This window comes from Lepisosteus platostomus, chromosome 3, assembly GCF_059453375.1.
Source record: "Lepisosteus platostomus isolate fLepPlt1 chromosome 3, fLepPlt1.hap1, whole genome shotgun sequence".
NCBI classification, from domain to species: Eukaryota; Metazoa; Chordata; class Actinopteri; order Semionotiformes; family Lepisosteidae; genus Lepisosteus; species Lepisosteus platostomus.
Window position 1 is genome coordinate 3,861,714 of NC_142613.1, and position 16,639 is coordinate 3,878,352.

General features: G+C 45.1%; 1 protein-coding gene across 16 annotated transcripts in view; it reads left to right on the top strand.

The window, feature by feature from the left end:
• The window catches only part of wnk3 (WNK lysine deficient protein kinase 3), an 84,074-nt gene that overhangs the window by 26,288 nt on the left and 41,147 nt on the right, over window positions 1-16,639 (top strand). For all 16 annotated transcript variants that reach the window (XR_015934658.1, XR_015934676.1, XR_015934688.1 and 13 more), the window contains exon 3: window positions 15,236-15,408. Coding sequence is in view for 6 of the 16 variants with exons in the window: in XM_088623953.1 (XP_088480079.1) it covers window positions 15,236-15,408 (173 nt within the window). In the remaining 10 variants the exon portion in view is untranslated. The remainder of the gene's footprint in view (window positions 1-15,235; window positions 15,409-16,639) is intronic.

Consider the following 16,639-nt stretch of genomic DNA (forward strand, 5'->3'; position numbering starts at 1 on the left):
TACAGTAGAACAGTCCTGTTACAGTAGGGGGTACAGTCCCAGTACAGTAGAACAGTCCCGTTACAACAGGGGCTACAGTCCCAGTACAGTAGAACAGTCCTGTTACAATAGGAGCTACAGTCCCAGTACAGTAGAACAGTCCTGTTACAATAGGGTCTGCAGTCCCAGTACAGTAGAACAGTCCTGTTACAATAGGGGGTACAGTCCCAGTACAGCAGACCAGTCCTGTTACAACAGGGGCTACATTCCCAGTACAGTAGAACAGTCCTGTTACAGTAGGAGCTTCAGTCCCAGTACAGTTGAACAGTCCTGTTACAATAGGAGCTTCAGTCCCAGTACAGTAGAACAGTCCTGTTACAATAGGAGCTACAGTCCCAGTACAGTAGAACAGTCCTGTTACAGTAGGAGCTACAGTCCCAGTACAGTAGAACAGTCCTGTTACAACAGGAGCTACAGTCCCAGTACAGTAGAACAGTCCTGTTACAGTAGGAGCTACAGTCCCAGTACAGTAGAACAAACCTGTAACAAAATGGAGGCTCCAGTCCCAGTAGAATTGGTGGCTTCATCATTACTTTCCCAGGTACCTTCACAAATGAGGTGTTTTTTCCTGAGAGAGATCCGGCTCTGATACTTGGTAAGAGCCAGGGGTTTGAGTGGAGGGAAGTGAGCAATGCTGCCCCTGCCCACCCCACTTCTTTCTAAAACAATTTGCTGCTTCCAGACCCAAGCCATTTCAGGGTATGTTCATCATCTAACGCTTTTATTTGGAGTCTCTTATAGATATTCAGGAGCTTAACTGTGGCATCAGCCACTTCAGGTTAAATTGACAGCAGGACCTCTCACTTGCTTCGCATCTGAAAGCTGTCTTCATGCAGCGAGAAAGTGGGTAGGCCACAGAGTGCGAACTGTGCCTTAACCACTTGGCCACCTCGAGCAGTCTGCAGAACGCTCAGAGAAGACTAAATTGTGCTGAAGGAGAGTAAGATATCAGCACACAGGTCTGCAGTATGGATGACATGTCCTTCTTCCTCCTGTAGCCTTTGCAATATCATGTGTCAGTGCACTCAGGACAGAGCTTAAATGCTCCCTGAGTGGTCCCAGTGTTTTAGCTCTCTGTAAATAAAATTAAAAAATGCGCTAAAAAGAAAATACTTCTCTACTTCTCTATTTACAGAGGTTCTTGCCTGTTGTTCTGGTCTTTACCCTGGAGTGCGTTTTTCAGAATACCTCAAAGATTTGCCCTTTGCTGATCTACTGCAGATTTGTGTTTTGCAGACACACGTGTCCCATGAATATAACCAGCAATCTGAAATTTCTTGGAAGTGCACGAAGGTCAGCCACATGGGTTTATTCTGTCAGTTTTCCAAGATTTTCCAGTAACATTGGCTTCATGTTTCCTGCACATGCACAGCGACCATCGAAGTTAGACTTGCGCTGCACTGTATGACAGCGCCTCCGGTATCGACCAGCTGGGGCCAACAGCAGGCTGTGGGTTACACCGCGGGTCAGCGTCCCCGCGGCAGCAGACCTGAGAGAGGCAGTTGTGAAACAACAACACTGTTGTTCAGCATAAAAGCAGCCCCAGACCTGCTCTTCCTTCCTGTGTACAAGTCACGTGAGGCCTTGTGTACAAGGACATTTCCCCATAAGGGCTAGTGTGCACGAGTGGGGTCCAGGGGTGATGTACGAGAGGCTCACTCAGTTCTGTTTCTACGCACTACAGCCTCCTCACAAGAGAGAAACACCCATTATGTTCTGTAACACAGTGACAGCGCCCCACTTGAAAGAAAATAGCTCTTAGGACATCTATTCGTGCTCTATAAGAAAAAGGAATAATGCACGGGCTAATCTTCCTGTTTGTGGGCTCTGCTGTGCTGTCCTGTGGTGCGACTCTCTTAGATGTGGCTCTGGACAGTTGTTTCCATCGCGTTTTGTGGGGGGGGGGTTTTGCGACTGTAAAAACAAGTACCGTACCGTGCAAGTGAAGTAAAAATTTTAGCTCGTGTTTCTTTCTTTAAGTTAACATTCGAGAAGTTATTCAAAAACCTGGCTACAAGCCTGACTGCAGACGACAAAGAAACACACAATTTTGCCTTAAGTTCTGGCATCTGTCTTTACACGTTAATGTAAAAATGTGAAATGGTGAGTTTGCATAAGTTTTGTTTACCTTCGAGCTATGAACGTGTCCACCTGTGAGCAGCTGGAATATGGTTATGTTTACAAGGTGTCATTTTATTTAAGTAATTTCTTAAATAAGAAATGATATATTTAAAATTTAAAAGCAATTTTTTAGATATGTTCGCATCATATTTAACTTCAGCAGTATGGAAACCCTGATACCTTTCTGTACAATACATTACTATTGAACGGATCCGTTTCGATTTGCCCAATAAGAGTCAGCGGACACAGTGAGACCACAGGCGCTGCCGCAACACCGTGGTGTAAAACGGCCCTAAATCTGTTCACATTGATATTAAAGGTAGATGTCAAAAATAGGCAAATACTGCGTTTTTTTTGTTGCAAACCTACTGTATAATTGTAGCTTATGCAAATGCTGTAATGTCTAGCTGTTTCAACATGTAGTGTTGTTATCACATAAGTAGTCTGGAGCTTCAGTGATAAAACACAATAGGTTCACATTTAAATTGACTAATGTTTTAGATGCAGAACGAAATCAAATTGAAGGGTGTGCCACTTTTATAAGTGCAGACTCTACAGGTTGAAAGGCAGGGTGAAAAAAGGACAGAGTTTTGTAACTTGAAGTGTGCTAACTTTCCAGTGTACTATGATCAGGTATATGTAATATATGCAATATTAGAATCCTAGACTGACTGTTCTGTGAATTTGTAATATTTTTCAACATACGACTTTTTCTTTTTTCTGGCATTTATTTTTATTATTTATTTTACACACTACAACATAAAGGGCACAGCGGACCTCACAATCACACCCCTGGGAAACCAGGGGGCTAGTCAAGCAGGTTTTATAAGGTATAGTGTAAGTGTCTGTGAATTAATAGTATAGTTCCATCTAAGGGTAGCACATTTCTATGTTTTTTATAAGAGATTGACAAGTCACTACTTTATTTTCCTCTCTAGGTGAATCAGTTTTAACTTCTCTCCTCAGAGTGCAGATTAAACAATAAAAAAACCCTGCAGTTGTTTTAAATTCAATTGTTTAACTTTTAAAAAGATGTCGGATACGTTCTTGCACCCTGGACGGACACAAGGCCATCGCAGGGCAGGTACAGACGCGCACGCGCACGCCAGGGCCGATTTTCCCAGAAGTCAGTGAACCTCACAGCATGTCTTTGGACTGTGGGAGGACCCCTGAGCGCCCCAGGCCCACACAGATAGCACCCCAGTTCCAGAACTGAACCCAGAGCCCCTGCCCTGCGAGGCTGCACTGCTCAGCAGTGGGCCACCATGGCACCCTGGTACAGTACGTCATTTTTAAGGGTGAATTGCTTCTGTCGCGGTCATCCTGCACCTTCTCAGAAAGCCCGATTATTCTGGGTAATGCTGCAGTCGCTTCGTGCAGATGTCTTTCTCTGCTGAGGCAGGCAGGTGAGGTGCCGTTACCACAGGGGCGGTGTTATTTTTCCTGGGAAATTTTGAGGCTGTAATTCAGACACTTTTCCATACAGAGGCCTTTTAAGGGCAGAGATCTCCGTCTCAAGGCATTTTCACAGCGGCTCATGTTTCAGGAGAGGCCTCCCTAACATATAGAAGGCACAATCTGGTCGATCAGTAGATGTGTGCACAAACCTGACATCCCATATGTGTTGAGCAGGGTTTCATGTGCACACAAGGACATGCAATCAGAGATTTCAGATTAAAGGATGCATTGGATAAACTGAATTATAACTCTCCGGCAATAATCCAGGCAGGGCTCCATGATGTATACGAACCCCAACCCCCCTGAAATACTCATGTTAGTGTTGGTTTTGAAGTGCCCACTGTTGCTGCGAAGAGGTGAAAGAAATCGGCCATGCCTCTCTTTCTTACTGTTGGTATAGCTGTCACTCCTGTTACCCTGGAAACCGGAGTGCTGTCTTCACGTTCGCTGGCATGTTTCAGGAAATTGCACGAGCCCCATGTCCCCGTGTTCGCTCTGCTGTGTCTTCTGGGACATGGCCTGCATGCAGGAAGTGCGGTATCCTGCTTTATCAGATGGCATGTTGCTTAAGCACTTTTGCATATTTTTCCATTCTTGGAAACAAAGTGACATTTATCATTTCAGGCATCCTGTATCCGTTGACAAATCAGGGGTGAGCACGGAAAACCAAAGAGTGGGGGGGGGGATTCCGCAGTCTCCTGACACAAACTCACGCACTCACTTGGGAACATGTTCCCGGGGTACTGAAGCATATCGGCATTGCGATCCCGGGGCTGGACCACAGAACACAGTTCCAGTGTGCTGATGGGCCAGACGTCCCCTGCCCACTGTTCACACACACTCACGCGGCACACAACACATAAAAGAGGGCTTTGTTTATTACTGGGTGGATTATGCACCGTGGACCGAGCCAAATTCCTGTCCCTGGTCTGAAGACGACAGCCGAGGGGTTTCCTGAGCAACACATTCATTAATGTACAAAAAGCCAAGTTGCGGCACCTTCCTTGGGTTGGGAAAGGTCGGATGTATCCGAAATGATTGGTCCGGTTTAAGTTTGTGTTAAGTTTTTGGAAAAATAAACCCCACATATGTTCTTAGCTTTTAGTTTGCCTTGATTTGTTTTTTTCCTGCCCTCTATAGGGCAGCAGAGTTGACTTGGACGACGGCTTTGCCGATTCATCCCAGAACATGCTGCTTGAGCCTGCTCTCTAGCATCCTGTTTTTAGGAAACAGCTCTCAGTGATTAATGGGAGTCCCAGTTGTTCCAGTCACTCACTACCCTCAGGAAATTAGTTTACCTTCTTGTGCTCTGTCCTTCGGATGAGATAAACGGGAGAAATTATATCCCAAAGGATGCCAAAGAGCTTTACAGTTACCTACAGAGGGTTCAGTGCACCACTGACATTCAGCAACTCCGTGGTGACAAAGCACAGCCATCGCACAGTAGGTCAGGGCGAGGAGTAAGAGCAACAGCCGAACTGGAGGATTGGAGTTTGGCCAGCATTAATAAAGCTGGGGCCCTGAGGTTAACCCCGGTTTTGAACTGTGCCAAAGGATCATTAGTAACCAAAATCAGGACATTGGTTTCATGTCTTATTTGAATAATGGCACCTCCTGTGTAGCCCAGTGTCCACAGTCACCAGACTGGGGCTTTGGTTTGGACATGATGGTCCAGGAGGAATAGTCACTGTGACACCCCCAGGGGCTGGGTGCCGTTGCAGGGATCTTTTATTAGGCGGGTCTCGAGAATCAGACTCCCAGATGCAGCCGCCAGGTAGAAAGATAGTGCTCTTTTATTTGCACTGTACGAGAAATAATCCAAAATCACAAAAAAAACAAAACAAAACCTACCTCTCCTTTTCAGCTCTGACTAGACATTTTCTCTTTAAATCCTTTCTATAAACACTCCAGTCAGCATTAACCTCTCCAGGTTTTGGATATCCTGTTGTGGGATGTTCTGATACTTCCTGTGCTGCTCCAGCCACATGGTCAGAAGTTGTCTCCTGTTCATGGCATTTCTCCTTCTGAATGGTTAATAATAAAGACTTAATCTTAATAAGTCAGCTCATTTTGGCTGTTTTAACTCCGCTCTTGGAACAGGCACTGAGCATCTGGCGTTTTGGGGGAATTGCACAAGTTGAGCTTTATATTTTGTTATCCCGTGGAACGATACATTAGAAACAACAAACCAATCTGCTCTCTATTTAAAATGGACATCAAATTATGCATGTGCCCAGTGAGGTGTTCATGTGAATTTTAGATTGTTGAGACTGTACTTTAGTCCGTGTAGAGGTCTTGCCCATTGAAATTGAGATAATATCTATGTGACAACATCAAGCACAGAACAGTGACCAATATTGCTACAGTATATGTGTTGTAGTGTGGCTTTATACAGTAGGGTTGGTTGCAGGTTCTCGTGCAGAAAGCTGACATTTATACCACTGCGGGAAGAAATGTTTTGTGAAAAAACGGACAGTTCTGTTCTGCAGGTTTTGGCACGGGTAAATTGGTAACCCCCCATCTAGGTGACGAGTTTCAGCAGTTCATTATTTACTCCCCCTATCACCCCCTCTCTTCTTTTCTCATCTTGTCTCTCACTTGCCTGCTCTCTCTCAGTTCTCCAGCTGCCTTATCTTCTCCCAACCTCTCATTCATGCTCTCCCATTCTTGCCTGAAAGCCGACTCCCGTTTCATCGCTGTTGCTGCTTTTGCCGAATGCTGTGCCAACAGTTGGTTAAGAAGGGTATTTAGGAGACTGGTCGACTGGGATGCCCTTTTGCAGCATTGCCTACATCTCGTTACTTTGAGCTCATTAGATTAGAGTAAGCTCTTCACCCGACCAGCGACTTGCAGAGTAACTAACGTTGACGCCGCTGCACTCCAGTGTGACTCACCTACTAGAAGCACTTACTTGCAGTTCAGGTTGAGCCCTGTGATCCAGATGTTGTGAGTTTGTTTTTGACCAGGGTTCTTCTAGTGGTGATAAACACTAGTGGTCCAGTGGTGACCCAGAACTGCTAAAAATGGTTGGAAAAGATGGTCTGTCTTCAGCATGTTGCACTATGGCGACCTGTTGTCAAACTCCTGTGAGCTCGGGGGTGGATATGAGTATGAATCCCATAGACATTTAAAGTGTCCTCCATAAGTATTAGGACAGTGAAGTCACAATTGCTATTTTTGCTTTTTAATCAAGCAGATAGGATTTGTGATGAAAAGATGAATTTGAGGCAGTACCATAGAGTGTCATCTTTTATTTCTGGGTATTTCTGTGCTTATATGTTGTACTTATAGAACTTTCTGAGTTCAATTTCACCACTTCAGATGAGAAAAAAGTATTGGGGTAAACTAACATAAAGAAAATGAAAGTATATATAATATTTATAATCTGTCCTATATTTATAGATGTAATACTATACATATATCCTATCGACGCTGCTATAAGAAGAGCATGTTTTGTTTGAGTGGAGAGCTGTCTCACCGTATTTTGGCTGCAACGGAGCAAGTAAAGCTTAATTTTGTTCTAGAATGGTGAAAGAAGAAACATGTTTTGGCTGCTGAGACTTTCATTGCAACATCACCCTGCACCGAGGTGATTTATATTATACTGACCTGGAGCACAAACCAGAGCACACATGCACACAGTGGTGCAGTATCTGGAACAGCTTGACTTTGTATATCATGGAGGGCCTGACAGGCATTCATATACAAGTCTGACAGTCAAGCCATTGGCTGTGGACAGATGGGCTGTACAAAACAGGACATTTACACTATAATGAGGGATGTTTGTATTTTCCTGGAGCAGGGCTCTGTGCTTAATGATCTTATAGAATCTTCTAGAATCGTCTGTGGAACATTGCAGCTGAAATTACACCTTTCATCCTGAGAGTAATTTTCAGCAAATGGGGCGCTAATTTTCCTCTGGAGGAAAATGCTTTGAAAACCAATTGTGGTCTTGTTTTGCAGAACAAATCAAAGCAAATACCCCCTTTCTCCCTTTTCCCTTGCTCCCTCCCTCCCCTTCTGAAATGAAATGATTCCTTACATTGTCTAGTTCATTACAACCCAACTCCCTCCCCTCTTTGTGCATGATCGATGCTGGTGGATTATTAAATTAGGGGTTGCAGTGAGCACTGTTAAGTGCTCCCTGCTGCCTCTGTGAGAGCGTCGGTGTTGGGCTGTAGAGGGAGACTCTGGGGAGAGTGAATTGAGTGAAGCCAAGATTAAATAAAAGCATGCCAGCTGATCGGGAGTGAGTTACACATGCTCTATGGAACAACAGTTGAGCTAGAGTTTTGCCTCTTTAAGTTCACAGACACAACCACAACAGGCACTCCTACAGTCTCACAGAGAAAGAAAGATCTGCATTCTCATTGCTCCCAAGGAGCAAGGCAAAGGTTTCTTGCAGGTACATGCTTGAATGACTAGGAATTTCGTGGTCATCAGTTATGTTTTCCCCTGATTGGAGGTACATAGAGGATGTAAGATAAGCAAATCATTGCTACTGTACAAAACAGTTATTGTACTGAACAAAAGTCATTCCCTTTTTTCCCCGAATCCTACATTCTCTCTCTGGATTTCTAGCCTTGAAAGTTTTTCACTCACTTTCTTAAGATACAAGGGGGCAGAATTTCGGTGGCCTGTGAAATTCCCTTTGAGAACTTCCCTGTCTCCCACCTCACAGCACGTGCACGTCGGACCCCATCTGACCTGGCATTGGTCAGCTGTCTGCAGAAATGGCTTAAATGTAAAAAAAACCCGTTATCGCTAACTGGTGCAAGAAGAAATGGTTTAGAGGCAAACGCACAGAGAAGTATTTCGGTGCAGAGGAACTGGCGGTCACTGCTGTCCCTCCAGCCCCCTGCCTCTGACCTCCTGCAGCAGATAAGCAAAGCACTCAGTGAGGCCTGTGCTTCTCAAGATATGGGCATTTGCATATCTATAAAGCCTTCAAAGTTTCCATTAGAACAGGCTGTTTTGCAAGCAGTGCTTGAATGTAAAAGTGCACTTGGGAGGTGAAATAAAAGACCACAGAAGTTTTTTTTTTTTGCTGCTGGACAGCCATTGTTAACCTACAGCATAAAGTCGTGTCCTTGAGCTGCAGTGTCTAAACATGAACAGCTTTTAAGGACAAGAAATTCTTCCTATTAATTTATTGCACTTTTGTTTCCAAGAAATACCTTTGCTGTTCTGTATTTTCTTCCCAAGGCGGTGTTTGAACTTGAAATTAATCTGCAGCAGGCTGAAGGTCAGGGAGAGTTTTCTGTCCTGGAAGATATAAACTTTTGATGACCTTTGGAAGAAATGGAAAGAATGTTCAGGATTGAGTTTTGCATTCTTCATACTGAGGGCATGCATAAATATGCGCATATCCTATATATTCATACCACACATTTGCATTGTCTTATATGTTTGTGAATAGTATACTTATGAAAAGTCTTATTTTTCTGCCCTTGAAGTCAGGTGTCCATCCTGAGCTTAATATGGTGAAGCAAAATAGACTCAGTCAAAAGGACCACACTTTTCCACCTCAGTCTTTTTTCTCAGCAGGTGTCAGCACCAGTTCCTTGGTGTTTCATAACAGATACACCTGTAGTAAAGCTTCAGTACAGCTTCTGCTCTCTTCTGTGTTCTGTGCATTTTTAATTGTCCTTAATAACAGTGTAGCAAACTGCAGAGACCCCAGCTGTGTGGGACAGATGGTTGAGCCTGCCTGCCTCCTCCATGTGACTCCACTGTAGATCCCACGCAACATGTGACACGGGTCAGGTCTCATACACCCTGACATTTACTTGCTCCAAGCTGGAGGGGGATTTTTAAAAGAGCCCCATGAACTTTCTGTTCTCCTTACAGTCCAAGTCGGGGTTTCTGCAGGTACTGTATGTGGTGTTGCCAAGGTTCTCTGAACCTTTTGGAAAAATAACAGTCATCTTTACTTGGACACGGTAACTGCAAATTTAAACAGTAAAACACAAATATGTATTTTGTAGACTTCAGTGGAAAGCAATCTAGATTTAAATATGAATTAAATCTTTTTGAAACAAAATGCCGAACTGCTACAGGCACCAGAACTACTAGTCTAATGAATGAACTCACTAACATTCAGTGTGTGGTGAATGGGATTCCACAGGATAGATACTATATTAACACAACAGACTCTTAATTGTACAGTATGAAAACTGTCTTCATTTAAAATCTTCTTCTCCAGCATCAAAATGAGAAGCACAGTTGTACACTCATCACAGAAAACTTACACATGTCAAATTGAGACCTTCAGTCCAGTCAATTAGAGACTGGAGAGGCGGCTGCGAACACGACTTTCAGGAGGAAACAAAGGGTTTCCCCCCTCTTGTAAGAGGTTTGAAACAGGTTTTTCATCTGAGGCAGCTTTCTTTTTGTTATCGTGACTCGCTTGCAGACAGGAAATCGAAATACATGAGGTAGCATCAGACAGGAAGTGTCTGTTTGAATAATAAGGTCGTATGAAGTTTCAACTGGAGTCTCGGCCTAGAGCTCTCAAGCGAAGATTACTGCATAAGCATGAAAATATAATTTATTTCTCCTTCCCATTGTTATAAAGTAATTGCTGTTGTTACATAACACCATCACATCAAAACGTTCAGCCGTAATGCTGAGACATAGCACCGGGCACAAAACAGAGCAGACACAGCAGACCGTGTCAGGCAGCTGTGCTGTTTGCATCGTGCGTTAGCAGGTATGCAGGGGAGCAAAGGATTACAGCTGTGACTCTCACAGTGCCTTGTTTTCCTTTCTGTTCCCAGTATAATGAATTTATCGCTTGAAAGTTCTGAGTAATACAACTTTGCAGGTTGGTTGCATTTTCTTCATTTCAATGCGGTGTTGTGTTCAGTAACTGCCCTTATGGAGGTGTAAGGATAAAAGGAGACACGGCGCAGTTCTGTGAAGGTTTGAGATGAGTTTAATTGTGACGAAAATGGCCATTTCCAGAGAACGCAGAAGGAGAAGCACACAAGGTGTATCTCTCCCTGTGCACTGAAAAACAAATATTACAGAGTGTTTTATAGTCCGAGTTCGGCTCTGGTCACCCTACGTTCTGACCATGAATGGGTGTTGGAGTGACCATTACCACAGTGCTTCCACTTCTGCCCCAGGGCTATTCCTGATCCTTTCAGCTGTTCCTGAGGGGTCACGTACAGCACCGGGTGTCTGTTTAAAACTCACACAAGCCGGGTCAGGAGTAAAGACCCCAGGCCAGGGGTCAGATTTCTACAGAGAGGACTCATTCAAGTTATTACAGTATTTGCAGGAGTAGAAACCCTACAGGATGGTACTTCTCGGTGTCAACAGCAGGCGAAACGGCACTGTTGGTGACCACCCAGCTGCAGAGAAGGGGTAAAGGAAGTTGCCCTCCATGCAGCGAGGAGTTGGTTGCAGTATGTTTCATACAGGGCTGCGTGGCATCGCGACTGTTAGTGCTGGTGCCTCGCAGCTCTGGTGACCTGGGATCCTTTTCTGGGATGTGGCACCTTTCTGTGTGGAGCTCCTGTGTCAGTGGGTTCTCTCTGGGTTCTTTAGTTTTCCTCCCGTCTCTCAAACACACACCGGTAGGCTGGTTGCCTGAACTGTGTGTCGCTGTAGGAGCCAGGAGTGGGCCCTCCATCCCTGTCTCGAGTATCTCTGCTACAGTGCCAAACCTGAAATAAATTGGATGAGGTTCAGCAGGGGAAGGACTATGTCCTTTTCACAGGAAAGAAAGGACGCCCATATTTGTACTGTGTGCCACCAGCTGGAGCTCCTATGTTGCTGTTACCATAGCGTTGCCACGGTTACAGATGTCAAATTCATTCTTTCCTGGATGCTTTTGTCCTTCTTGATTCCCTAAACCTTGTCAGACACATCTTTTTGTTCCCAAATATATGTAACGGTTCCTCTGAAGGCAGTCTGAGCTAGCCAGCTTTATCATTGTTTTCGTGGCTGCACAGTTATGTAACCATTGATTAGCCTTCTCTTGGTAGGCTGACAAGAGACCATCTCATCTTGTCTTTACAGGCCACAGGGTGCCTAGTTCGAATCAAAGCTAGGGCATTTTGATTGTGGTTCTTTTTTTGTTTAGCTCGACTAAATTCTTGCTCCTCCTACCTCCGTTGAAACAGTTGAAACAGAATCTGCATCCTCAGATGTGGTGGATTAGAAATCATCAAAATGTTTGTGTTTGTCTTTCAGAATACAGGCCAAAGTTTTTTTGTTTTTTTTTTATGGTGTACATGTGTTGCTGTGCTTGATAATGTGAGTCATAGCTGTAAAACTGCGGCAGTAATTTAAAACCTGCAAAGCGCGTCAGTCAGGAGAAATATCCACTCGAAATCGGTGTCATGGCACGCAGTTATTAGGACTGTAGAGAGCATTGCTTTTGTTTCGGCAGAGAAGTGCGAGATAGATATGCAAATGATTACCCAATGTAGACTATTTTTCCCCCTTTATTTATAAAAATGATTCTTGTATAATGTAGGAGTATTGCACTACCACCCCCTCTTGTGTTGTTGGTTCAGCTTCAGTTTTCAGTGTTTGTGTTGCAGTTTGGGGTTTAGGAGCTTGCCCAGGAGTTTTCTGTCTGTAGAAATCAAACCCATGTGGAGGCAGAGAGTTAGTGTGGAGCAGTTCGGTGAAGAGACGGTGCCTGGGAGTCAGGCAGCAGGCGTCAGGGCTGCTGAAGAGAGAGCGAGCAATGACCATATTGCTGTACAGTTGCTATTACTGTTTATCCCTGTGAACTCTGCTGTTGTTGTTTTAACCGTCGTCATTCATTAATTTGGCACTCAGAATTGTTCTACAAAACCCCTGAACTTAACACCTTTTGTAAATTTAATGCTGGGAGACAGCTAGTGTGTGTCAGTCTGCACATGCAACTGCTCCTCGGCGAGCCTCTTGCCCTGGAGTTGACACCGAGACACAGCTCCGATGGCAATCTGACAGATAGGGTCAGGCCTGCGTGGGCTCTAAGATGTTCAGAAAGAGCAAAGAGAGACGAGACAGGGAAAGTGAGAGCCAGAGGGGGCTGGAGCCCAGTAGATTCAGTGTTCTGCAGCAGAGCTCCACTGTCTGCATGAGGAGGGGAGTTCAGGCTCGGGCTGGAGTTCTTTCGAGAGAGAAGTGGCTGACGTTTCATTATTCCACTGTGCTTGCAGAGCTAGATTGTTTCAGTTCCTGCTTTTCAGGAAAAACCCTGAAATTAAAAAGACCAGATGCAATATACGAAATGGAATTTTGGAAGAAGGTCAAAACAAAAAAAAAGTTTCATTTTTTTGTTTTTGTTTTCGAGCATCCGTAAAGGCCCTGGGTATTTTTTTGCCTGGAGTCCTCACTGAACAAAGCAGACTAACACAGCTTGCTCCTGAGCGTCATGCAGGACATGCGCTCTTATCATACTTTGTGGTGCAGACTTGTGGGGAAACACTGTACAGTTCCTGTGTTTTTATGGTGGCGTTGTAGGGAGGTAGTTAATTTCAAAATGGCAGGGCTTGAGCACAACAACTGTCATACGCTGTGTGACCAGGAGAAACTGGCCTGCGGTTGACTCCGTGAGTAAAGCTGTTCGCAAGAGCAAAGGAAGAGCTTGCGAAATTGACCCTGAGTCACGTGATGAGCTGACCGTGACTGGGGTGCCCCAGGCTTCACCGAGGGTGGGGCTGGTATCCCTTCACCAAGGCGTTCCCAGCTCCCTCTCTCAACTTCCTGGGAGCCTCCGGACTTGCAGTGATGTACTATGTAAACCAGGGATGAGCCTTCCCTCCGGTCAGCAACCGCCGTCCTGGACGTTCCCGCAGATCTTTCAGCGAGTGAAAACACACGTGGCTCAACGGGAGCGCAGGTCAGGGCACCCAGTGTGCCCCTCCTCGTGAGAGCCGCTGGCGTGAGCCGAGATGAAAAGGAGCGATTTGTAGATCCATATCCATATCCATAGAATTAAAAAAATTCGGACTGTAAAAGTAAGACTACAATCCCATAATCTCAGCGATCTATTCCATTAGACATTTATTTAGGAAAAGTGGAAACAGTGGTGAAGGTCATTCATTCCCAAAGTGCAGTTCCTGAGTCCTCACTGCAGCATGACAGACACACAATTAGACACATTACTGAGTGTGAGCATGAACATCACTTCTGATCACTTGGCAATTTCTAAACCACTTAGTGTCAGGTCAGGGCAAACTCACCCCTATTTATGCCTGTGGCAGTTTATATTCAGTGCTGTATTTCTTCGGCATGTATGGTGTGTATAGCGCAGTGACAATGATACAGAGACAGAGTAGATTCAGTGTTCTGTGTTTGTCTGTGAAGAATCTGCGCAGCCCAGTGATGGTGTAGATTCAGTGTCCTGTGTCTCTCTGTGGAGACTCTGTGGAGCAATTCACAGTGTAGATTCAGTGTCCTGTGTCTCTCTGTGGAGCACATTCACAGTGTAGATTCAGTGTCCTGTGTCTCTCTGTGGAGACTCTGTGGAGCACATTCCCAGTGTAGATTCAGTCTCCTGTGTTTCTCTGTGGAGCACATTCACAGTGTAGATTCAGTGTCCTGTGTCTCTCTGTGGAGACTCTGTGGAGCACATTCCCAGTGTAGATTCAGTGTCCTGTGTCTCTCTGTGGAGCACATTCCCAGTGTAGATTCAGTGTCCTGTGTCTCTCTGTGGAGCACATTCCCAGTGTAGATTCAGTGTCCTGTGTCTCTCTGTGGAGACTCTGTGGAGCACATTCCCAGTGTAGATTCAGTGTCCTGTGTCTCTCTGTGGAGCACATTCACAGTGTAGATTCAGTGTCCTGTGTCTCTCTGTGGAGACTCTGTGGAGCACATTCCCAGTGTAGATTCAGTGTCCTGTGTCTCTCTGTGGAGCACATTCCCAGTGTAGATTCAGTGTCCTGTGTCTCTCTGTGGAGCACATTCCCAGTGTAGATTCAGTGTCAGTGTCTGTGGAGACTCTGTGGAGCACATTCCCAGTGTAGATTCAGTGTCCTGTGTCTCTCTGTGGAGCACATTCCCAGTGTAGATTCAGTGTCCTGTGTCTGTGGAGACTCTGTGGAGCACATTCACAGTGTAGATTCAGTGTCCTGTGTCTCTCTGTGGAGACTCTGTGGAGCACATTCCCAGTGTAGATTCAGTGTCCTGTGTCTCTCTGTGGAGCACATTCCCAGTGTAGATTCAGTGTCCTGTGTCTCTCTGTGGAGACTCTGTGGAGCACATTCCCAGTGTAGATTCAGTGTCCTGTGTCTCTCTGTGGAGACTCTGTGGAGCACATTCCCAGTGTAGATTCAGTGTCCTGTGTCTCTCTGTGGAGCACATTCCCAGTGTAGATTCAGTGTCCTGTGTCTCTCTGTGGAGACTCTGTGGACCACATTCCCAGTGTAGATTCAGTGTCCTGTGTCTCTCTGTGGAGACTCTGTGGAGCACATTCCCAGTGTCGATTCAGTGTCCTGTGTCTCTCTGTGGAGCACATTCACAGGGTCGATTCAGTGTCAGTGTCTGTGGAGACTCTGTGGAGCACATTCCCAGTGTAGATTCAGTGTCCTGTGTTTCTCTGTGGAGACTCTGTGGAGCACATTCCCAGTGTAGATTCAGCGTTCTCTCTCTTTCTCTCTTCCCCCCTCAGGACCGGAAGCTGACCAAGGCAGAGCAGCAGCGGTTTAAGGAGGAGGCGGAGATGCTGAAGGGGCTGCAGCACCCCAACATCGTGCGCTTCTACGACTCCTGGGAGTCCGCACTCAAGGGCAAGAAGTGCATTGTCCTTGTCACCGAACTCATGACCTCTGGCACCCTCAAAACGTCAGTGCTCCCCTCTGTCACCGTGAACTCACCCAGCAGTCACACTGTCCGTGGAATTGGCCGTTTGTGCAGTAGTCTTAATAGCACCTCAACATCTTTTATTTATATAACACCTCTCACCAGCAAATTTAAAAAACAACAAAACACCAAACCAAGTTTAACCGACTTGATCTTACTAATTGATAAAAATACAAGACTATGTAGGGGGAAAATGGTGTTTTTAAAGAGAGTTTGAGCATCTCCAGTGGCCTATAATTTGCAATAGCATTTTGGCAGGGAATTTTAAAGTCTAGCTGGGTGTATTCGTGAGTTCGCAGGGTGGAGTTTGGTGGGTTACTTCAGCATGTCAGTAATTTAATGAGACGTGACCCTTAATGTTCCTTTAAGTGAGTTATACAATTGTAAAGTTGCCTCGAAATTGTATAAATAGCCAGGATAATATGGCTGAAATGTGAGAGCAAGATTTTTATTCTTAAACACAAAGGACTGCACCCTGAATGCTTTGGTGCCTTCTTAAAGTGCTGCTGGGCAGGCTGCAAGGTACTGCATTCTACTAATCTAGTCTGAAGGTGACGAGTGCATGAACTAACCTTTCAGCATCGGCCAGTGGCAAACACAGGCTGAACACGCGCAGTGTTACGCAAATGAGCAAGGCTGTCTTGCAAGCACTGCGCACGTGAAAGTCAAAGTTTAGGGAAGGGTGCATGTGTGAAATCCATGTCTCTGCCTTTGACAAGTGAAATCATCTCTCAACGCAATGGGAAAGTAGCTCTTCTCAGCTGTTTACTGCAGTGTTTTCTCAGTTTAAATATCTGCAATGGCGGTGGTCCGCATCCCTGGACCCAGTCCCATGTAGAATCCCAAGTATGAAATAAGAACATTTTTCCCTGAATTAGCTGTTGGTGTGGTTTGGCTCTCATGTGGATGAAGGATTTAATAATAATAATAATAATAATAATAATAATAATATTATTATTATTATTATTATTAATAATAACTTCTTACACTTATATAGCGCTTTTCTGGACACTCCACTCAAAGTGCTTTACAAGTAATGGGGACTCCATGTTTGACCCTAACATTGTCTCTGCTGCCTTATCTGCATTGTCTGCACTGCTCTGTCAGCGTGCCTCAGGCGGAACCATGAGCTGCAGGTTTTCATATTTAAACATGACCATTAAATCCTGTATCTCACAGGATGGGAACTTTGTCGGCGGTGAGAGTTTGGTAG